At 43.4% G+C, this 25,520-nt stretch overlaps 1 protein-coding gene across 1 annotated transcript in view; it reads left to right on the forward strand.

The window, feature by feature from the left end:
- Positions 1 to 25,520, forward strand: part of LOC126481989 (proton-coupled amino acid transporter-like protein CG1139) — a 99,384-nt gene that overhangs the window by 46,986 nt on the left and 26,878 nt on the right. Inside the window, exon 6 of the mRNA XM_050105953.1 lies at positions 18,773 to 19,045. Coding sequence (XP_049961910.1) covers positions 18,773 to 19,045 — 273 coding nt within the window. The remainder of the gene's footprint in view (positions 1 to 18,772; positions 19,046 to 25,520) is intronic.

The raw sequence follows: 25,520 nt of genomic DNA on the forward strand, positions 1-25,520 counted from the left end.
CAGTGCCCAATGCTGCCGCGATTTGTTTATCTTGGCTGAGTGTGGACATTGCAGCAGACGCTTCGCCATAAACAGAAAGAAATCACCTTGGCTTTGACTGCAGTGACCGGATATCACTGCCTGCGTGTTCTTATAGTAACCAACGTGAGACTCTACTCACAGGTGCCATAGAGCAATTGCAACGGGTATCTGTCATTAGTCATCAGAATATTAACCAGTGATGAAATGTCCACTCTATTTGAATCCCAAGAAAATAGGAACTGTGGTGTCACCGCCAGACACCACACTTGCTAGGTGGTAGCTTTAAATCGGCCGCGGTCCATTAGTATACGCCGGACCCGCGTGTCGCCACTGTCAGTAATTGCAGACCAAGCGCCACCACACGGCAGGTCTAGAGAGACGTCCTGGCACTCGCCCCAGTTGTACGGAAGACTTGCTAGCGACTACACTGACGAAGCCTTTCTCATTTGCAGAGAATATAGTTAGAATAGCCTTCAGCTAAGTCAATGGCTACGACCTAGCAAGGCGCCATCACCAAGTTATATTGAAATGATAATACTGTATCAACAAGACCAATGTTCCCCAATTGTGGATTAAAGTTAAGTATTCCAGCAGCTACGTACTTTTCTTTATAGCATTCATTACGTATCCTGTTTCAGACCTCACGCCATCCTGCGTGAGCTTATAGCGTGCATTTCGGCTTCCTCAAACAACACGGTGTTGGCACTTCTGCCGACACTTCAGGAACCTTCTCACAAAGGAATGTGAGGTGATATCAAAATTTATCCAACATACGAAAATTAACTGCAGGGCTTTCATGTATGCTGTAGTAGCACATAAGGAAATATTATGTCTTGGAAGCGTATATTTCATTTCCTCTTCTCATATTAACGTCCTTGTTTTAGTATGAAGTGAGAAAATAAACACGAAAAACTAAAGTTCCTGAGAAGCATATAAGTCATTTCCTCTTCTCATATCATAACTTTTGTTTTAGTATGAAGTAAAAAAACAAACAGTTTAAGGCTGTGAGGCATAATATGACACCGGATTCTTATCGTAGGCCTATCGGAAACGCAAAACGCAGGGAGCTGTCGATTCTTTCGTCTAACAGTCTGTCTCCTTTCATGCATTACTCCCGCTAGGAAATTCTTATTTAAGGACTTGTGGGCAGCAAGTTCTTCAGCAGAACAAGCCTTATGTTATTGTGTTAATTACGGTATGGGAAAAATGCAACAAAGACGATTTCCCCTAAAGCAGTGGGGATATTTGCAAATGTCTGTATTCAGCAATGACTGCCAGCTGCCACAGCACTTCACAGAATTCATGCGGCAGGCAACACAACTGTGCGTGCACTTCAGACTTCATTCAGTAAGACTGCAGGAGATAGATGGAAACGTCAAATTAACGTCGCTTTCCAAGTCGAATTCATTCCAGAATGAGGTGTTATAATTGCCGCAGTTATTAATTTATGACATTGAGTTTGCATTCAGTGCATCGATGTATTGCGAGTAATTGCACTCTAGCACCTAAACCTAGTTGCAGAAATGCAAATAAGACTAATTGACATATAATGAGGATCTTGCGGCCATTGCCACCCGCAACTTTGAAAGGAAGCTATAGTCATTTCGCTGGCCTCGGTGGCCAAGCGGTTCTAGGCGCTTCAGTCCGGAACCGCGTGACTGCTACAGTCCCAGGTTCGAATCCTGCCTCGGGCATGGATGTGTGTGATGTTGGGGTTGGGTTGTTTGGGGAAGTAGACCAGACAGCGAAGTCATCGGTCTCATCGGATTAGGGAAGGATGGGGAGGAAGTCGGCCGTGCCCTTTCAAAGGAACCATCCCAGCATTTGCCTGGAGCGATTTAGGGAAATCACGGAAAACCTAAATCAGGATGGCCGGACGCGGGATTGAACCGTCGTCCTCCCGAATGCGAGTCCAGTGTCTAACCACTGCGCCACCTCGCTCGGTTGTGTGTGATGTCCTTAGGTTAGTTATGTTTAAGTAGTTCTAAGTTCTAGGGGACTGATGACCTCAGATGTTAAGTCACATAGTGCTCAGAGCTATTTGAACCATATAGTCACTTCTGAGGTCACTCACAGAACACATCAGCTGGTGTCCTTCCTCGCGGTATAACTGAAACTTGGCAACAGCGCAGAATATATTTGGCAACTCTGTGACCGATGAGTTACTTCCTTGATGGCACAGAACTATCCTGCTAAATTCACTTGATATTATCGTGTCATTTCAATTTAATACTGAGTGATTTTCGCTTGAGATGTGACATAAGGATATCAGTTAATCCTTTTGAGTCCACGAAAGTCGTTCCACATGGGAAATACAACTATGTCGCCTCTTATGTTGCGGTTTATCTGCCATTGCGCTTACTGAGTCAATAAGTAAGTGGAAGACACCGCGCCCATTCGCTAGCTCATGTAACGTTCTTACCTGTCAGGTGCATGCTCCCTCTGTTCGCCTTTCGAGCCTCGCCGAAAGCTAGATTTTTAACTGTTTTGTAGCAGAGCTGCAAACAGGCAGATACAAATTCAATGAGGATATCGTAAGACAACGCTCTAGCAAAATTCGTCTTGCTTATTTTAGTAACCCTTAGAGTAAAAGCGAAAACTTTGAGGTACTGCTAAATTCATAATGCCACGTTTTTGTTTTCTTCCGACATATTTCTTGTTGTTGTGAATACATAAGTTTATCTATGAACTGCCACATTTTCATAATACTTGCGATGCAAATCATGTGAAGTAACACTTCACCAACTTGTTGGGAAGGTGGAAGAAGCACTACCCTTTCTGGATGCTCTCTGTCTTTTCCTGGATGTCGAGTAATACGACCTTCGAGTAAATGGTTAGAGATGAAGATCCTAGTGGTGAATGAACTCATAGATGAGCTGAATGCGGGAGACTACTCTTGAAAAGAATAAGTAGACGATCTATTCACAGAAAGACTTAGAAAATTTGCTAATACTGTTAAACCTATGTGCACTGAACATTGTGAAAAAAGTATTTAAAGACGAGCCCCACGAAAATTGGTGTAGTATTATTTATGGGGAAGCATTTCCAGCACACATACTGAAAAATTAAGTTTCTCGATGAAACTTTAGAGAGGGTTGTAGTGTATCTAGAGGTAGCCCTGGATGGAAAACTATTATGAACACCTCACATAAAGAATATTTTCCACTGCGAAAGATAATCTTATATGCACTAGAAGCTGCTGTAGGGTAAACTGGGGTCTAAACCCATTACGTACTGGATATACATCCCTGCAAAAAGACCAATGATTATTTATCGGCCTATAATATGAACAAAGTCGAACAGAATGTGGCTGATAGGGAGTCTGGCAAAGTGCAGAGACTGGCCTGCTTTCACAAACGGATGGAATTAGCAGAACATCCACTCTTGGAATGGATATTATGCTAGACAAGCCCGCCTTACACCTGTGGCTTAAAATGGAGGCAGCGGCAGGGACATAAAGGCTAAAAATTGGAAATAACTGGATATAGTTAGAATATACGGAATCCCAAATCGGTATGGCGATGGCTGGGGAAATGTCGACTAACATACACAATAACTTCTAGCTGTTTCAATAAACTTTGCCATGTAACAGTTGGAAGCAGGGACCGGACCGCAGCGACGCACGGATGCACGCCAAGACCGTAGGATCCTACGCAGTGCCGTAGGGGACCGCACCGCCACTTCCCAGCAAATTAGGGACACTGTTGCTCCTGGGGTATCGGCGAGGACCATTCGCAACCGTCTCCATGAAGCTGGGCTACGGTCCCGCACACAGTTAGGCCGTCTTCCGCTCACGCCCCAACATCGTGCAGCCCGCCTCCAGTGGTGTCGCGACAGGCGTGAATGGAGGGACGAATGGAGACGTGTCGTCTTCAGCGATGACAGTCGCTTCTGCCTTGGTGCCAATGATGGTCGTATGCGTGTTTGGCGCCGTGCAGGTGAGCGCCACAATCAGGACTGCATACGACCGAGGCACACAGGGCCAACACCCGGCATCATGGTGTGGGGAGCGATCTCCTACACTGGCCATACACCACTGGTGATCGTCGAGGGGACACTGAATAGTGCACGGTACATCCAAACCGTCATCGAACCCATCGTTCTACCATTCCTAGACCGGCAAGGGAACTTGCTGTTCCAACAGGACAATGCACGTCCGCATGTATCCCGTGCCACCCAACGTGCTCCAGAAGGTGTAAGTCAACTACCCTGGCCAGCAAGATCTCCGGATCTGTCCCCCATTGAGCATGTTTGGGACTGGATGAAGCGTCGTCTCACGCGGTCTGCACGTCCAGCACGAACGCTGGTCCAACTGAGGCGCCAGGTGGAAATGGCATGGCAAGCCGTTCCACAGGACTACATCCAGCATCTCTACGATCGTCTCCATGGGAGAATAGCAGCCTGCATTGCTGCGAAAGGTGGATATACACTGTACTAGTGCCGACATTGTGCATGCTCTGTTGCCTGTGTCTATGTGCCGGTGGTTCTGTCAGTGTGATCATGTGATGTATCTGACCCCAGGAATGTGTCAATAAAGTTTCCCCTTCCTGGGACAATGAATTCACGGTGTTCTTATTTCAATTTCCAGGAGTGTAATACATGCCACTAAGATAGGCATCACGAAACTTCTGTGCCTCTCGTTAGATCCTGGGAATAGGAACGCTGCTGTTAATGTAGCATGCCAACCTAGATTACGTCCGAAAGCACTATGGCGATCGGAGCTGTATAAGACTTCCACCAGCACAAACCAACACTAGAACCGTCTATGATTATATTACCACATATCGTCTTCACAAACCAATTCCAGTAAATTAACCTACAAAAAACTGGAGGAACGTCTGGAAAAATATCAACAATAAAATATTATAAAACTAGTGTCAGTTCCGTATGGTGCGACGTTGTAACGAAACCATACCCTCAGCGGAAGGATTATGGAAAATCAAATTGAGACCATCTCCATACTGCGACAAATGTCGGCTTGTAGAAACTGTAGCGCACATCTTATGTGAAAATAGAATCAGAATTTGGAACTGGACTAGGAAGAAATTAGCACTATCAACAGAACCGCAGAAAGTCATATACCGATAACTGAAGCTTTACAACCCGACTGGAAATGTTACCCGTCCGCAAAGAATAACAGTTATTCATGGCTTCTGGGACAGTTTGTGTTTTACGTCGTATCAAACAGAACTTAGAAGAGTGCATGTTTTATACTGCAGAAGAACATTTTACGCTGAAGAGGAATAACAAATATAAGGAATGGTTTCAAATTTTTTTATCTATTGCTTTATGTGGGCTACGAAGAGGTGGACAGTTTTTTTGATTAGAAGCAGAACACTATTCTTTCACTTTTTTTATTCCTGGAATATTCTTTTACGTTGGTTCTAAAATCAGATCTGTTCTAATTTGGCAAAACCCTTCCGGCTCCGAAATTATTTTCATTTGTGGAAAAATATATGGCTTCCTTACAGACCTCATATGCATCCAGTGCAAAATAACTTAAATTGTGAGTATATTTCTGAATCAATGTTTGTTATGTATTTTTCCGTCACCCTTTTCACTGTTATAAGCTATGTTCTACAAGGAACGCACGCCATTGGAGGCGGGAATCTTTAATTTATTTTACCTTAATTACTACTTCAGTTTTGTTCCACAATTTAAAGGTATATATGGGTGCAAACATGGAATACATGTGAATAGTACAGCTGCTCAGTGACAGGTATGGAGAGGCATTGTGGCCAGGCTTCGGATCTTCGGCCCCTGCCCTCTTTGCCTCCGCCTACCGGGTGCTGAAAGTCTTCTCAAACATTTTTTAAAAAAATAATAGTGCTGTGATCAGCATGTCTGTCTAGTAAGCAGGAGGTCCACGTTCGAAGCCCAGTCGGTCACAAATATTCATCTGCCGTCTTAGCTGTATTTCAACGCGCTGTGACAGTGTGGACGTCGGTCCTTCGATATATAAGAAGCAATTGTTTTTTGAGGCAATAGAGGTGATTTGCGAACATTTGTCTTGCCATCAGTGTAACGGGACTTCAACGGCAGCCAACCCTTGGTCATTGTTTTGTGCCGGCGCTAACCCATGTCATATATATACGAATCAGATTGTAATTCATATTTAGTCAAATAACGAATGGTCAGTATACAAGTATGCCGGCCGGGGTGGCCGAGCGGTTCTAGGACCTACAGTCTGGAACCGCGCGACCGCTATGGTCGCAGGTTCGAATCCTGTCTCGGGCATGGATGTGTCTGAAGTCATTAGGTTAATTAGGTTTAAGTAGTTCTAAGCTCTAGTGGACTGATGACCTCAGAAGTTAAGTCCCATAGCGCTCAGAGCCATTTCAACCATTTATGAAGTATACAAGTATTTACGAACAGTAGAAGCAGGATTGCAGTGAACTGATCCCTTAACCAAGTGCAACATAGAGTACCTGTGTAACGAGTCATTCCAACTGCATAGCTGAGGGTAATGTTTGGAAAGCAATTCATTGCAGAATTAATGTAATACGAACACGATGATCTCTGTAGTCATACTGTATCATTAGCAGCCCGCGAATGGAGTACTATGTTCGTTAAATCGGATTACTCAAGCTGAGGCCAAATAAAGAGAAGCGACGACGCCAAAACACTATCTTTACTTAAGTACGTAGTCAGCGCTAAATTATGTGTGCCTTCAATAACATTACAGTAAGCAGTTTGACAGCATAACACCACCACAACTACAGACAACCTGAGCCATATAACAGTAATAGGTCACCAAGCGAAGGGAAGAGTCCACGTATTGTCTCAAGTTCTTTCAGTTTGATATTAATCCAGTTCCCGATAGTTTTCCAAAACGGGTTCTTTTGGCTATCGGAATACTCATATGGGAATTATAAAAGTGTAATTGCTAGAACGCTCAACTACCTTAATAACACCTCATTCTGAAATGAATACGACTTGGAAAGCGACGTTAATTTGACGTTTCCATCCATCCCCTGCAGTCTTACTGAATGAAGTCTGAAGTGCACGCACAGTTGTGTTACCTGCCGCATGGATTCTGTGAAGTGTTGTGGCAGTCATTGCTGAATACAGACATTTGCAAGTATCCCCACTGCTTTAGGGGAAATCGTCTTTGTGCATTTTTCCCATACCGTAATTAACACAATAACATAAGGCTTGTTCTGCTGAAGAACTTGATGCCCACAAGTCCTTAAATAAGAATCTCCTAGCGGGAGTAATGCATGAAAGGAGACAGACTGTTGGACGAAAGAATGGACAGCTCCCTGCGTTTTGCGTTTCCGATAGGCCTACGATAAGAATCCGGTGTCATATTATGCCTCACAGCCTTAAACTGTTTGTTTTTTTACTTCATACTAAAACAAAAGTTATGATATGAGAAGTGGAAATGACTTATATGCTTCTCAGGAACTTTAGTTTTTCGTGTCTATTTTCTCACTTCATACTAAAACAAGGGCGTTAATATGAAAAGAGGAAATGAATTATACGCTTCCAAGACATAATATTTCCTTGTGTGCTACTACAGCATACATGAAAGCCCTGCAGTTAATTTTCGTATGTTGGATAAATTTTGATATTACCTCACATTCCTTTGTGAGAAGGTTCCTATTTTCTTGGGATTCAAATAGAGTGGACATTTCATCACTAGTTAATATTCTGATGACTAATGACAGATACCCGTTGCAATTGCTCCATGGTACCTGTGAGTAGAGTCTCACGTTGGTTACTATAAGAACACGCAGGCAGTGATATCCGCTCTCTGCAGTCAGAGCCAAGTCGGCCGAAGTGGCCGTGCGGTTAAAGGCGCTGCAGTCTGGAACCGCAAGACCGCTACGGTCGCAGGTTCGAATCCTGCCTCGGGCATGGATGTTTGTGATGTCCTTAGGTTAGTTAGGTTTAACTAGTTCTAAGTTCTAGGGGACTAATGACCTCAGCACTTGAGTCCCATAGTGCTCAGAGCCATTAGTCAGAGCCAAGGTGATTTCTTTCTGTTTATGGCTAAGCGTCTGCTGCAGTGTCCACGCTCAGCCAAGATAAACAAATCGCGGCAGCATTGGGCACTGCTAATCACTGCGCTTGTCGCGAGCCTCGACAACAAGAGCGCACTGTCTCTGCTAACGATACTATGGAGTTAATACATCTTACTTATCGTAACGTAATATGCAGGTCGTGGGTTGGGTAAAAATTCAGTTTGTAACTTCCCATCGCATTAAAATACTTTACAGTCATATTTGAAGCAATATTTATTGTTGGTTGTCTCTCTAATGTTAATAGTATTGATTCAGATTGTGCGTGAGCACGAAAACACACACACACACACACACACACACACAAACACAAACGGTCATTGATTCCAGTCAGGGTGACAACTAGTGTGTGTTGAACAACACATGCACCAGTCAATTCCTCAGTTGGTGTCGGGTGGATGAGATTTTTCAATTACCTTGCATGGCAAGAATTGTAAGGAGGAGACTGAAAGTAAATGAACTTGTATGTAAAGAGCTGCGACAAAGCAAAGCTTGACCGACTATCAGATAATTGTCCACATGGATTTGTGGACGAGTATACTTTTAGTAACCAACCCACCCACGATCATTACCTAAGATTTCTCAAAGGCGTAGGGGCATTGATTTCATTAAGTCGTCAACAGTGTAACGTGATGGTTTACTTCCCACCATACGGTTTCTATATTCGTCCAAAGATCGCTTGCATTTGTAGGTCCACATGGCAATGACCTTGTTACCTCTGCCCACATATTCTCTATCTGGTTGATGTTCGGTGATCGTGGAACAAACGGCAACAGCTTTATCCTCTCTTGGCCCTGAAACCAATCTCGCACTGCTCTGCTGTGATGGATGGGGCTCGGCTCCTGTAAATAAACTGTTATCTCGTTCGTTCATATATTTATATTTAAATAACATATTAGTAATAAGCACATTGTATTATTATTTTCCACAGTGTTTAAGAATTCAGGCCCTGTCATAAATAAGTGATCTAGATTCAACCGTCCGATTAAGAATGTGGTTTACCCAGTCTATCAAATGATGAGAGTCGTATTCGGATATCCACATTAAGCCCCACTGTCTGAATCCGATTACAACGATCTGGTATCGAAATGAAATTACAGAAATCGGATAAATCGAACGTCTGTATTGAAACAATGCTGCGCACATAAATTCCTATGATGGAGTAACAGGTAGCAACTGCCTAAGAAAAAGTGAGAAATATGTCTACTAGCAGCAATGTAACGTAATTATAACCCATATTTATGTGATAGAAATATTGAATCGAACAATGCACATCTATTTCAGTGGTGGGAATGTGCACCATATCGGATTTGCTGATTACATAATGATAATAATAATAACAATAATAATAATCCCGTGGGGCCGATAGGGGAAACCCTACCCCATATGGGTGGTACCGACGAAATGAAATACTTGGGGTGAACCAAATACTAACACAATCCTCAACGACTACTCAATCCGTTGAACTCAAATTCCACGCACGTCTGAGTGAAAACCACCGCTACTCTGGTCACGGTCTGTTAGCTCAATAAGCTCGGCTGAAAATATTTGCATCCAAAGGCTTCAACAACCTCTGGTCCTGTCCGGTCTTGGTATCACCCAAGCCAAACCAACGAAACACAAGCAAACATGAACTGTGCAAGCAAAGTCAACTTTACCACAGGCGGTACACAACCCGGCTGTCGACAGGCGGCAGTTGGATTTTCGGATTCTGGGGAGTCCAGGTTAACACGCCAGAGAATATCGAAGATCTCTGGTAAATTTCCCTAGAACTGTGTAAACAAAGCCAACTTTACCACAGGTGGTACACAACCTGGCTGTCGACAGGCGGCAGTTGGATTTTCGGATTCTGGGGTGTCCAGGTTAGCACGGCAGAGAATATCGAAGATCTCTGGTAAATTTCCCTAAAAGCAGAAAACAAGCATTTGGAAACTAAAAATCGGTACATTGATTCAAGCACGAAAACTAAATAATCTCACAAAAGAAATCGACCAACAAAAAATTCTCATCATTGCTCTTCACGAACCACGATTAACTGACAGTGAAACCTTGCATCACGGAAACCATTGCATCTTCAAGAGCAAAATACAACAAATGGTAGCGAAGGGCGTACCACTTTTCGGCACTGCTTTTCTCGAACACAGATCTATCATCAACTCTGTCATAGAAATCACACCCATCAACAATCGACTTATGACTATGCTCATTCAGAGCTCCAGTAAAAAATATACACTCATCAATGCACATACCTCCACCAACATCGAAAATAAGAAAAACACCAAAAATGTCGAAAAATTCTGGAACACACTCGGAAATACTAGGAACAAAATTCACCAAGATGACGTGAAAATACTAATGGGAGACAACAACTCTCTATTTGGAAGAGAAAAAACCTGTAGAAAAATCATTGGTACAAATTCAACATACCGAAACGCTTAGACCAACGGCACACGGCTGACTGACTTTTGCCAACAATTCAACTACAAAAGGATGTCTTCCCACTTTAGGAAAAAACCAGCTCCCAGGAAACATGCTTGGCTACCAGGTGCAAGCTGCTTTCGTTCGCGTTTCGAGACTCGCTGAAAGCCAGATTTTTAATTCTTTTGTAGCTGAGGCAGATACAAATCAATAAGGGTATCGTAAGATAACGCTCGAGCAAAATTCGTCTTGGTACTTTCAGTAACCCTTAGTGTCAGAGCGGAAACCTTACGGTACTGCCAATTTCATAATGCCACTTTTGTTTTCTGCCGACATATTTTTTGTTGTTGTGAATACATAATTTTATCTATGAAATGCCACATTTTCATAATACTTGCGAATGATACAGGAAATGAAGTAAATACAGATCTTTTCGAAGTCAAAAGTCGGTAATATTCTACTAATTCGTGTTAAAATAGGCTCAATTGTCATACAGATACATAATGCTTTATTAAGATAGATTGCCGTCGTGATGTTTCTGTAGTAGGCTGAATTTAATTAGTATTAGTACAGTGAATATTTTAATTGCATTTTCCATTAGTTTACTAATCGCAACATTAATCATCAAAGAGAAATTAATCAGCAGCTGAATTTTCTTTCACGATATCTACAACAATCTGATAATGCTAATGTTGTTTGCAAATTCTACGCCTGTAGAAAACCCACTGGTTCTAACGATGTCATTAAACCAGTAAACCAGTATAGTTTTAAGAGTATTTTCGTCTAGAAATGAATTGCCTTGACGGTTGATCGATGAATAGCGGGAAAATGGTTCAAATGGCTCTGAGCACTATGGGACTCAAGTGCTGAGGTCATTAGTCCCCTAGAACTTAGAACTAGTTAAACCTAACTAACCTAAGGACATCACAAACATCCATGCCCGAGGCAGGATGCGAACCTGCGTCCGTAGCGGTCTTGCGGTTCCAGACTGCAGCGCCTCTAACCGCACGGCCACTTCGGCCGGCTAATAGCGTGAAAGGTAAAATTTTACGAATATATGACGAGAGGGACAAGTGCTTGAGAGAGGACTTCCCTATCAATACAAGTGCCTGAGAGATTCCTATCAATCTCCTGGACAGTTTTGTTTCTCAAATCAACAGAGTGAGTTATCATGCAGTATCATAGGTGATGTAGTTTTGTTGCTCGATTTTCTTACACTGCGACCGAAAGGTGTCTCAGTTGTTGGCAACAAATTACATCTGTGTTGCACACACCCCATGGGGCAGAATTCGTAGCCCAAAACACACTTTTGGAGGTACCAGATGTAAAATATTACGTTCACACTACTCTTTACGCTAGTCTACGTCTTTTGGTGGGGCTCAGCCTTTCATTTCTTCTTAGGAAGTTAACGATAAAGGCATCATAACACGTCACCAGTAACAGTACTGCATAGGAATGCTCGATGAGTGACCTGATGACGTTCAATAATAGTCACTCCGTTGATTTTTGTTGTTTCGAATTAGAGCATGCAGTACACCTACACCAGACTTCTGAACTTAGCCTGTTGAATGTAAATGTCGCATGATGGTAAAATGGTAATCTGTCACATAAATCAGTAGTCGAGACTTCCTTAATGTGGAAAATCATTCATGCCAGAACGACCTTTGTTGACACAAGAATATCTTTTTCTGGCGTATTTTTCCCAAAAGCACTCGCTCCAAACAGAGTTCAAATCTTTCTAGCTGCGTCCTCTATATTCACCCCTCTGTTATACCAAATCAAATGTTGTGTTTTTCCACTTGCGACTCAATTTTACAATGCTTAACTGTAGTTCATGATTTTCAAGTATGCAAAATCCAATGCTTAATTGCAAGATGATAACTAGAACTTCAGATTCGAAAATGGCATTGATACACACACTGACAGCGTGGCGCCGCGTTCACCTGGGCGGCGCCGGATTTCAGGTGGCGGGTGGCGTCTGGCCGGTGGCCGGTAGCTGCTGCAGCACGAGGAAACGCTCGAGCGTAAGCTGTTATGATCGCTACGCAGCCACGAGCTGTCCTGTGGGATTGTTTCAGGAATACTTGTTATTGCGGGTGGGTAGAGTGTCAAGCGAATTGTCTTGGATGTTCGATCAGACTCATAACTTTTACGGGCTCACTCCATCCATATCAACTTGGAAGTAAACAACACTTCCTCCTAACATTTCCGCATCTCACAGTGTTGCCAGGTTGTGCAGATGGCCGGACTCAGAGGTGTCAGGGGCGGTCAGTTTTATTGGCCATCTTAAGTGAACGACTCGGACTTAGTCTCTGTGGCGGCCGGCTGGCGGTCAGTTTTTATGTCTAAGACTGTACATCACTGCCAACGAGATGGCCCAAGACGTCTCACATGGACCACACAACACAGCTAGCTATCTGCTCTCCATAAATGGTGCGGCACACATCAACCACAGTCCGATATTGGTATCGCCTGTGTTATATTCACTGCTCAGCCAGTTAGAGCTCTAGATGACGGATATTCTTCATTGTCGCTATTCATAGACGCTCACCATAATTATCGGGACACACAATGGACTGGCACGTGGTACCTTGACAGTGCCTCTCCACAATCCATGGAGTGAATCGATCACTTCATGAGTTCCTTTACTATGCTGAGAAACTATTTCTGTATGTCCAATAAATGCCTACTGATGATCAGCTCAGGTATTTAGCAAGACGTGACTGGCTGCAGAATCTTCAAGATTGTAATGTGTGATATCAATATACGAGCGTGTTCCAGGTCTGGACTTGTTTAGCCAGGCTGTGGCTGTGATACTGGACATGCACGTCTGCCACTTCCGTTTGCGGTCAGTGGTGTAACTGCTGAATGGACTACCTACTGTGACCAACTTTCCATAAATTACCTGTTGTTCAATTCCATCCACATCTGCCAGGCACTTTATTGTGAACAACAGAGTAATCACGTAGATGTAGACGTCTCGCCGCAAACATGTTATTAAGGATATGTAAAATCTCTATATAAAATATTATTTCTAACACTAAGATTCTCCCTGTTCTGATAATTTCTTTATAACTTGAAAGGCAGAATTTCAGTTGTAATCCATACAAATTTTAGGAAAGGAGAACCACATTTTAAAATTTATTCCATTCCACTTTGTCTGCCTGGTACAACAGCCCTTCTGAATTATGGCAAATTGAAAACCAATCTTGGTTACAAAGTTACTCAGTTCAAATAACGAGCCCGCATCTCGTGGTCGTGCGGTAGCGTTCTCGCTTCCCACGCCCGGGTTCCCGGGTTCGATTCCCGGCGGGGTCAGGGATTTTCTCTGCCTCGTGATGGCTGGGCGTTGTGTGCTGTCCTTAGGTTAGTTAGGTTTAAGTAGTTCTATGTTCTGGGGGACTGATGACCATAGATGTTAAGTCCCATAGTGCTCAGAGCCATTTGAACCATTTTTCAAATAACGAGTTTGGCTCTTCTAGGGCAACATCAAATTGTCGACAAAACATTAAAACAGTCCACTAAAAACAAATACAGCGAGAGGCATGGTCCTATCCTGCACGGCTACGTGACTAAATAAACAACAACGTATATTAAACTTAGTAACTGGATTCGAGGGTGAGTCAAATGAAAACCTTAAATTTGTAATAACAAATTGAAATTTCGCGCCGTTATCCTGTAAGTTGGTAAGCGTGCTACAAACAGCGTCCAGAATGGCCTGTAGGTGGCAGCATAATGCAGATGCACACATACCGTCGCAGTATCAGTATAAAGATGGCCACCCCACTTGCGACTTGCACCAGGGAAGAACAGCGTTCTGTTATTCGGTTTTTGCGTAGTGAAGGTGTGAAACCTATTGAAATTCATCGAGGAATGAAGGTTCAGTACGGTGATGCATATTTGTCACAGCAGCAAGTCTACGAATGGAGTAGGAAGTTCGCAAATAGTGTGATTTCAGTGGAAGATGCTCCTCGCCCAGGTCAGGCACAACGAGTTGTGACTCCACAGAACATTGCAGCAGTTGAAGCCATTGTGAAGGAAAACCGCCGAGTGACACTGAATGACATTGTAGCATGTTTACAGATTAGTCATGGGGTAACACACCACATTGTGCATGATATGATCCAGTTTCACAAAGTGTCTGCAAGACGGGTGCCACGGCAGCTGACTCCTGAAATGAGAGAACGACGTGTTGATGCTTGTGAAGAACTTCTGCAGCGCTTTGAATGACAAGGTGATGGCTTCCTTGCATGAATCGTTACTAGGGTCGAAAACTGGGGTCACTTCCACCAACCGGAAACGAAGAGAGCGAGCAAGGAATGGCGCCATTCCTCATCTTCAAAACCAAAGAAGTTTCTAACAAATCCATCAGCAGGGAAGGTTATGCTGACTCTCTTTTGGGTCTAAAAAGCGTCATTTTGGAGCATTGCACGCGTAGAGGTACCACTGTCACCAGTGCATCATACACAGATCCTGCAATCAAATCAAAGCGACGTGGATTGCTGTCAGCAGGTGTCCTTTTGCAGCATGACGATGCAAGGCCCCACACTGCCCATACAACAGTTGCAACAATCACAGACCTGCATTTTGAGTGTCTTCCTCATGTGTTGTACTCACCAGACCTTGCCCCAAGTGATTTCCATAAGTTTGGACCACTCAAAGACGCAATGGGACGAAAGATGAAGAGGTACGCCATGCAGCGCATAAGTGGTTGCGCGGACTACCAAAAGAATTTTTTTTCTAAAGGGATTTATGCACTTTGTAAGCGCTGAAGGACTTGCATTGAGCGTGGGGCAGAATATGTTGAAAAGTGATACAGCTTCGTACCACTTCTGCACAGTAAATAATATTTAAAAAAATATTTAAGATTTTCATTCGACTCACCCTCGTATAAAACCCATCCGTCATATAGTCGTAAGGAATGACAGGTGAATGAGAGGTGGGCCTAACTGAAAGAAAAAAATTACGACAATAAACCATCCCGTGCATGGAGGAGACGGGAAATTTTAAAAAAGTTTCTAAAAACCCTATCATACCTTAAGCACACCAGCTGACACCGCCATAGCAACACAGCGCAGCCCGACGCTTACAAAAGTTCAAACACAGTATCAGTTGTTCAGCGTAACTAATCTCTGGGTGCGAAACGCACTGGATAGTGTACCTCCGAGCTAATGGACCTCCTGGACTCTGCACGTCTGACCACGGCAAGGGCGCGCAACTATCGGGGTAAACCGTTGCCGCCGGCTTCAAGTAACGTGGGAAAGCACGTTCTATAAACAGGAGTCTCTTTTAGAACATCGCATGTTGTAATAGCTTGTGGAAGAGTCACAGTGCAGCAAATCGTCGGACTCTCCAAGTGTAGAAAAAGTTTGAAATTACAAAGTTTGTTGGAAGTAACTAAGTGTTCTCGTTATCCAACACCGGATGACTACAGTTTGGGTAATCTGAACTCCATTTAAACAACATCTAGTTTTTCACGCATCTCGCTGTTTATGTCCGAACTTTGAGTAATCCGGTGACATAATTTTGCAGTTACGTTCAGTGCTACATGCGAGTAGTCTCTGCCAAATATGAAGCGAAAACAGTTAGTAGTAGTAAGAATAAATTGAAAAATCATGCCTGATGCTGAAGTTTTACTTCATGAACAGCTAAAATATATTAAGAGATGAACTTCCTTCCGTTTATCATTTTGTCGGGAGTTTAAGCGATAAAAAGTCTCGAAAAGGTTTGAAACTGTGGGAAAAGTTTGTCGGAAGTCTCTAGGTGCTCCCATTCTCAAAATCTGGGTGATTTGCGCGCAGTGAGTGACGCTTTCTCAAGACATGAACACAAGTTCTAACTCTAATACTTCATTTATTTTGTTAATCCTTTAGCGTAAATTCGGTCATTAGTCATATGAAATATTGGACATCAGGTTTCTCTCGCCCCTAAAAACCAATAGACGGGCAACCTGCAACTGGTATCCCGCTCAGTGCATCGGATTATCCGTTCGGTGACGCATAGAGGCGCACGAAAATCGCTATTGGATGCTCCAAGCGACGGAATAGGCTGCCTGGACTCAAGAGCTATTGTGCAGGTTGACAGACGCTCGTCGTGCAGGTCCTTAAGGATTCAAAACACTTTAGAGGACGTACGTAGTTTGTAAATAGGTCACAGTTCCAGAAAGAGGTGTGGGCATTGTCGCATGGGTTGTCATGGGATGAAATTGTGCCTCTGATACGTTTTCCACTCCCTATCAATGGCTACAGTCTGCTCATATGCAGCCGTTTTTTGGTCTACTGTACGCTATGGGTGACATTTACCTTCAGAAAGACCGTGAACTGTGTATCAACAGTTTAAGGAACACTTCAGAGATACGAGAATCCTTAAGTGACCCCCATTCCTCTTGTACTCAATCCTAAGCATATCTGTAACACTGTAGTGAGAGACTACTGCACGTTACTGCGTATATATCTGTGATAAGGTTCCGTTTTGCAGACAAAAGTCGTAGAAACTGAGGTATCAGATTCCTCTCTCGACTCAAAGCTTCAAAGGTGTTAGAGTGTGTAGCCTATCTCCCTAAAGGTTTCCGCGTGCACCTTACTGGACTGGCTATCCTGGGGAATTGAATACGGTGGAGAACGGTTTAGCCACGGCCTAGGGATTGATTGTAGAATAAATCTTTAATCCTCCGCAAAATATTTTTATCCACACGTGTTAGTCCAACGAGACGTGCAGAAGAACTTCCGAAGGCTCTAAAACGCTTGATCAGGTAATGACAGATTGAAGGTGCTGGTCAGTGCATAAGAAGTAGTGCAACGACTCTGGAATGGGTCGTTACCTCTGAATGGCAGAGTGTCTTGGTTGCAGTTGCAACTTGTGTGGAACGTCCACATTGAATCAGTCAACACACAACAGCAAAAAAGTTCTGAAATGCAACAGATATGTAATTAGAAACAGATAAAAAATATTTACTAGCAACTGTTCCCTGATTTGTCAGACATTTCTGGTTGCCATGCGTAACAACCAGGTACTGCCTCGAATTTTTTCTACTGAGAGAACTGGAACGGGACCACTGAGCATAGCGATGCCACGACAAGATGATGGTTCAAATCCTCGTCCGACCATCCAGATTTAGCGACATAATAGAGACATGAAATCTCGTAGGAGCCAGGCGATCATCGTTATATTACAATGCACCACTATACTGAAGCTCATTGGTCATTTAAAAAATGTCACACAGGCGGTAAAAGTGGACTTTATTACTCACATTACTCACTTGACGCGTTTCGGATTTATTTCCATCATCAGATATCCAAGTGCACAGAGGATCACAGGATACGGGCGTCACTATACCTACATTTTACAACTGTCTGCTTGGCTACAAGTACATAGAGTAACGCTCGTATCCTGTAAACCTCTGTGAACATGGATAGCTGATAATGGCCGGCCGCTGTGCCCCAGCGGTTCTAGGCGCTTCAATCCGCAACCGCGCTGATGCTACGGTCGCAGGTTCGAATCATGCCTCGGGCATGGATATGTGTGATGTTCTTAGATTAGTTAGGTTTAAGTAGTACTAAGTCTAGGAAACTGATGACCTCAGATGTTAAGTCCCATGGTGCTTAGAGCGATTTGAACCATATCTGATAATCGAAATAAATCCGAAATGCGTCATATGACCAACATGAATAATAAAGTCGTTCTTCATCGGCTGTATGACTTTTTTGAAGCGACGTATTGAGCTCCAGTACAGTACTACTTTATAATACCCAGATTTATGTTTCATGTGATTTCCGAAAATCGCTCCAGGAAAACGCGGGGATGGTTTCTCTGAAAAGGGCACGGCCGATTTCCTTCACCATCCTTCCGTAATATGAGCTTGTGCTCCGTCTCAAACGACCGCGCTGTCATCTCTAGCCAGCTCTCCCTATGGTCAAGATACGCTGCACAGACCACGCTAGCCTTTATCACAGGCGTTCGACACGTTTTCTTTGGACAGCCAGTGACTCTCCATCGTAGTTTGCGGCCTGCCTGTTTGTTGTCTTTGGGAATTAATTCACTTTATCTGTGTTTTGACCGCCGGTGAGTGTGTGTGTGTGTGTGTGTGTGTGTGTGTGTGTGTGTGTGTGTGTGCGTGTGTGTGTGTGTGCGTGTGTGTGCGTGTGTCATTCATTGTGAGATAATACGTCAGTGAAAATAATGAATACTTCGATAGTAATTAAGTAATAACTTCTTATTTTGTCACAGTTCATACATTTATAGCTATATAAGAAACGATTGCTCGTACAGTGACAATACGTTAAGTAAGAATTAATCCTATACTCTCACAGGTTGTGGACGTGTACTATAGTGGGCTGGACCTGAGGATCTACATGTTAATTTTGTTGCTGCCACTCATACTGATAAACATGGTGCGCAACCTGAAGCTCCTGGCTCCATTCACAACGCTGGCCAGCCTCCTGACCGTAGCAGGATTCGGTATCACCTTCTATTACCTGGTGATCGACTCTCCTACTCTCGACGACAAACAGCCATTTGGAACGTTCGAAGAATTTCCTCTCTTCATCGGAACGGTTCTCTTCTCACTAGAGGCGATTGGAGTTGTAAGTATGTTACGAAGAAAATATATTGGCCAAGAAAATACGTGATGAAATTTTCATTTTGCAGCAGAGTTTGCGCTGATTTGAAACTTCCTAGCAGATGAAAAATGTATGGCTAACCGGAACTTGAACTCGGAACCTCAGTCAGTAGTGCACTTGCCCACGAAAAGCAAAGGTCTCAAGTCCAGCACGCAGTTTTAATCTGCCAAGAAGCTTCAAAGATAAGAAGATTAACGCATATGGCGATATTAAATAATGTGAGTTTAAGCAATAATTAGTTGTGGAAGACGATTCGAGTTTACGGATTTAAAGTAGATACCTTCCATACTTTCTTGAAATGAATAGAGCTACTATTGTTTGATTTAATTTGACCCAGTTTGACCACTGACAGTTACAGGGTGGTTATAATTAAATTTTCGATATTTGAATCACTGTAGACGGAAAACTATTTGTCCAACTTTATAGGATTGATGTTCCGACCGTGCCCTGCCGGATTTGCGTTGTTACTAATGTTAGTGTCATGACTTGCAATAAAGCGCCGGCAAAGGAAGAACGACGTAGGGTCGAAACGAAGCATCAGTGTGCGTTGAAGTTGAAGACTGTCAACATGTGTGTGAACAAGGTGAGCAGGGCTTTATTCTTAAACCTGTTTGACCAAAACAACAGCAAACGTGCTGCTGTTCTTCTCTAGTATTGACGCATTAACGGAATATTGAGAGGTCATGATGATTCGGAAGTTCGCAGTAACTGACGATTTTGGAATTGCTCCTGGCAGATGCCGACGGCCAGTTGGAGCACAACACCTACGTACATCTACATGATTACTCTGCAGTTCACGATTTAGGGCGTGGCAGAGTGTTTACCGAACTACCTACATGCTATTTAGCTGCCATTTCGCTCTCGAATGGCGAGCGGGAAAAACGAGCACTTAACTCTTTCTGTGCGATCTCTGATTTCTTTTATATTGTCATGATAATTGTTTCTTCCTATGTAGATAGATGCTAATAGAATATTTTTTCAAATTGGTGATTGAAATTGCACAAGAAGATCCTGCCGCAACGAAAAACGGCTTTGTTGTAATGAGTGCCACTCGAAATCACGTATCATATATCCGTAGCACTCTCTCTCTATTTCGCGACAATACGAGACGAGCTGCCCTTCTTTGAACTTTTTCGATGTCCTCCGTCAGTCCCATTTGATGTGGATCCCACACGGAACAGCAACTCGAGAAGTGGACGGACAAGCGTGGTGTAAGCACTCTCTTTAGAAGACCTGAAAAAGCGGTGGCTCGTTTTTATTTTACAGGTTACTATTCCTTGCTGTAGGGGCTGTGATTTTTGATATTTTTTTTTGGTCTAAACCAGCAAGGCAAAACAGAGGCCACTACTTCCACCACATCAAGTGGATTTAGTGCTCACGTACTCACACTGAGCCGTGAACACTTCCCAGTTTATCAATGGGAATAGTTGAACATGGTTACTACTGTAATCGGTGCCATGCATGCAATGGTCGTGCCAGGCGCGCGATATTGAATCTTTATACTATCGTTAGTGGCGCGAGACCTGCACGACCTTATAGCAACCGTTATAGTTCTGCAATATTCTGTTACACTGTGGGTGAGTTCACGTAAGAAAAGAGAGAGAATGTAAGATTAACGGACTCATTTATTAAACAGTTGAGAACCGAACAATAATACAACCAATTGGGGGTGGCAGGAAGAAAGATTCGAGTTCAGCAGCCTGCCCCAACGTACGTTCATAACCAGCCACGATAGCAGGAGCAAAGGAATTTTAGTAACGATCGCCGTATTATCAGATAGAATCTCATTTAGTAAAGGAAGGGGTTGCAGGCGTGCAACCACCACCACCAGGAATTAGCCAAACACTAAGAAGATGCTACTGTGCGCGAATCGCTCGGTAGCCTCCTGTACTAAAGCAATAAAACCCAAAAGACGCGAAACTATTCACAATGACCTATAAGGTTCCCTCTGGGCCGCAGGGCGCGAATCTGCAGTACACGCCAGCGCTCATTCTTACCGAACTTCATCTCCTGGAAGCGGCACCTCCGGTCTTCGGCACGGCCACACTAGAACTGCCAGCTACTGCCCCTTTGTCCACCAACCATCCGCGGAGGGCGGTTGGCGCCCGCCCGCGGAAAACGGGCGCGCACCTGAACTGGCCAATCATAGGGCCGGAATTTCACAGGGAGGCGACCTCGCGACGTTAAAATTGAGCAGAAATTGCGTTTACAAGGTTGGTAAGGCGGGTTAGGGGGCTGAGAACAGGAGAAACTTTGGCCGCTACTGAATGTTCAAACGACAGTACGTGCTACCCAGGCGATCGGAAAAGGGATGGGAAACGGGAAGCCATCATGGCTGCTAGGGAGACTGCTGCCCTCGCCCATAAATAAAGAAAATTTCTAGCGCCAAGCTCCTCTCACAGATCAGTGTGATACAAGCTGTAAAAATCGTCAAACAAATCAGGCAACCCATAGAAATTATTAATATTACCTCAATTATTTTTTTACCGAGTACCAGAATGCTGGGATTAGAAATATGAATTACGAGCACTGAATGGTGAATGAAGTGCACGTCTTTCACCTGTTGCACTTTTTAAGTGTCCTGGTAGTAAATCACGGCCTTTGGTTTGCTTTCCCTAGAACGTTATCCATGTGATCGTCCCAAATTAAGTTATTCGTAACTGTAATCCCTAAGAATTTAGTAGAAATTTCCAACCTTTATACCTGTATGATTTCTCGTATAACCGAAATTTAGCAGATTTCTTTTAATATTCATAAGGATGACTTCACACTTTTAATTATTTAGAGTCAATTGCCACTCTACACACCATGTATCTCGTGTAAATCATTCTGAATTTTGGTTTTGATCATTTGATGACTTTACTAAACGTTATATGACAGTATTATCTGCAAACAGTCTAAGAAGACTACTCAGAATGTCTCCTAAATCGTTTATGTGGATCAGGAACAGCTTGGGGCTTATAACACTTCCTTGGGAATCGTCAGATATCTCGTATTTCTGCTTTACTCGATGCATTTTCGTCAAGTACTACGAACTATGATCTTTTTGACAGGAAATCTCCAGTCCAATCGCGCTAATGAGACAATACTCCACAGACACGCAATTTTATTAGAAGTCGCTCGTGGGGAACGATGTCAAAAGCCTATTGGAAATCTAAAAATATGGAATCAATTTGACATCGCCTGCTGATAGCACTCATTGCTTCGTGGGACTTCTTGTTTCACAAGAATGATATTTTCTCAATCCACGTTGACTATTTGTGAATAAATCGTTTTCTTCGAGGTGATTCATAATACTCAAACACAGTATTGCTTTCCCGGGAGTTGGTGCAATTTGTGCAACGTTCCAGTCTTTGGGTAAGGAACTTTCGACGAGTGAGCGGTTCTATATGATTGCTAAGTATCAAGTTATTGTATCAGCATACTCTGAAAGGAATCTGACTGGTATACAATCTGGACTGGAGGCCGTTCCTTTATTAAGTGATTTAAGATGCTTTACTACAGCGAGGGTGTCTTCTAAGTTACTCAACTTGGTAGTTGTTCTAGACTCGAATACTAGAATACTTACTTCGTCTTCTTTGGTGAAGGAGTTTCGGAAAACCGTGTTTAGTAGCTCTGCTTTAGCGGCACTATCATCGGTGACATCACCCCTGTTATCGCACGGTGAAGGTTTTGACCGCCTATTGACGCTGTGTCCTTTACATGTGACCAAATTCTCTTAGGGTTTTCTGCCAGATTTCGAGAAAAGGTTTCGATGTGGAAACGATTAAAAGAATCTCGCAAAGCCGTTAGAGCTAAATTTCGAACTTCTGTAAAACAAATTATTGAAGAAGTTACTGTTGCCACAACTGACCCATTTTCTCTTTGAGGAACTCGTACTCCAAGGACTAACGAGATGCAGCGATGGAGCCCCACTTCACATTGTTCGTGAAATCTTTCGGTTAGTCGGTAATACATTTGAAGAGTACCGAATTGTCCGATTGTTCCAAACGGCCACGTCACCGAGATAACCAGATTTGAACTCGTTTGATTTCTGGCTGTGGGGCTACCTGAAGGAAAAGGTTTATCAGCGAGACACTAACAGAGGTTGGAGGATGAAGATGCACGCAGCGCTGGAGGCAGCAGACACTCCAGCTCAGATGGTAGACCAGTCTCTAATACGTTTCCTGGCTTCGTGGATCCGGATGGTCGTCACACTGAACAACAATTGTAATCTGGAACGAAAACATGGTACACAGTTAACTAATGTTACTCTCTCATGTCGAAACAAAAATGTGAAACTTCGTGGAACATTAAAACTGCGTACCAGACAGAGACTCGAACTGGGAAACTGTGCCTTTCATGAGCGAGTGCTCTACCGTCTGAGCTACCCAAGCACGACTAACGACCTGTCCTCACAGCTTTAATTCCCTGGTGTCTCCCACCTTCCAAACTACGCACAATCTCTCCTGCATACCTTGTAGAAGTAGCACTCCTGGAAGAAAGGATATTGCGGGTCTTGAGTCTTGCTTGGATAGCTCAGTCGATAGAGAAATTTCCCGCGAAAGGCAAAGGTCCCAGGTTCGAGCATCCGTCCAGCACACGATTTTAATCTGCCAGGAAGTTTCATATCAGCGTCCATTCCGCTGCAGAGTGAATATTTCATACTGGAAATAAAAATGTATTTCTCTCAATGTTTCACTCGTTATGTTTCGACAACGTTTCCTTGTCCTACTATCACTTGTTTATCATGGAAGCCTTGTCAGGTAGCGAAAATTTAATTGTAACCACCCTGTAATTCGGCAATGGAGAAGTATCGGGAGCAGGATGAGTCTAGTATAAATTATAGAGGGAGACAAGGCTCGCCTAAAGTGGATGGGCTAAAATGAATGTAGATCTGAATAGTTATGCAGAGACGACGACAGTGCAGCAGGAGAGACTTGTGTGTGTAGCTGCATCAGATCAGTGTTGTTGATTAAACGAAGTACAGGTACGTTGTTTATGATTTTGTATAAATTACCAAAAATCTGCTTCATTCATGCAGCACAAATGAGTCAAGATGCAGATGATAAGCAACAAATAATGCTTTATCAAAACACCTCTTGTCATGCGTGGGTACTGTGCTAGGTGCCATTTTACCGACGTCGTACAACTACCTTATAGCATGTTCTGGCAGAAAACACCAACCTAGATAACACTAATTTATGGGCTGTACTGGTCCCTCTGACATGGTGACCAGGACACATCAGAACCGGTTCAGCTTCAGTGTGTACGCGGCTATTGTTGTCAGGGGACCCTTGCTCCTTCACGAAACCTTGGAGGCACGGTAGGTCTGCTATTCTTGCAGGACACACTGCCTGAGATGTTGGATGAAGCAACTTCCACATGATGGGTTCTCCGTCCAGCTCACAGGAATCCAGTTCTTTGCGTTTCTACTTATTTGTGTACATGAATCAATTTTCATTTCCACATAGTACAATATACAGGGTGATTCAAAAAGAATACCACAACTTTAAAAATGTGTATTTAATGAAAGAAACATAATATAACCTTCTGTTATACATCATTACAAAGAGTATTTAAAAAGGTTTTTTTTCACTCAAAAACAAGTTCAGAGATGTTCAATATGGCCCCCTCCAGACACTCGAGCAATATCAACCCGATACTCCAACTCGTTCCACACTCTCTGTAGCATATCAGGCGTAACAGTTTGGATAGCTGCTGTTATTTCTCGTTTCAAATCATCAATGGTGGCTGGGAGAGGTGGCCGAAACACCATATCCTTAACATACCACCATAAGAAAAAATCGCAGGGGGTAAGATCAGGGCTTCTTGGAGGCCAGTGATGAAGTGCTCTGTCACGGGCTGCCTGGCGGCCGATCCATCGCCTCGGGTAGTTGACGTTCAGGTAGTTACAGACAGATAAGTGCCAATGTGGTGGCGCTCCATCCTGCTGAAATATCAATTGTTGTGCCTCTTGTTCGAGCTGAGGGAACAGCCAATTCCTGGACTGCGAACAAATGCTTGCTGGATGCGTGCTACATTTTCATCACTCGTTCTCGGCCGTCCAGAACTTTTCCCTTTGCACAAACACCCATTCTCTGTAAACTGTTTATACCAACGTTTAATACACCACCTATCAAGAGGTTTAACACCATACTTCGGTCGAAATGCACGCTGAACAACTGTCGTCGATTCACTTCTGCCGTACTCAATAACACAAAAAGCTTTCTGTTGAGTGGTCGCCATCTTAGCACCAACTGACGCTGACGCCTAGTCAACAGCGCCTCAAGCGAACAAATGTGCAACTAAATGAAACTTTATAGCTCCCTTAATTCGCCGACAGATAGTGCTTAGCTCTGCCTTTTGTCGTTGCAGAGTTTTAAATTCCTAAATTTGTGGTATTCTTTTTGAATCACCCTGTATATTGACCACGTCATAAACTTTGTTCTCTGGCGCA

The sequence above is a fragment of the Schistocerca serialis genome, chromosome 5 (genome assembly GCF_023864345.2).
Source record: "Schistocerca serialis cubense isolate TAMUIC-IGC-003099 chromosome 5, iqSchSeri2.2, whole genome shotgun sequence".
Classification (NCBI taxonomy): domain Eukaryota; kingdom Metazoa; phylum Arthropoda; class Insecta; order Orthoptera; family Acrididae; genus Schistocerca; species Schistocerca serialis.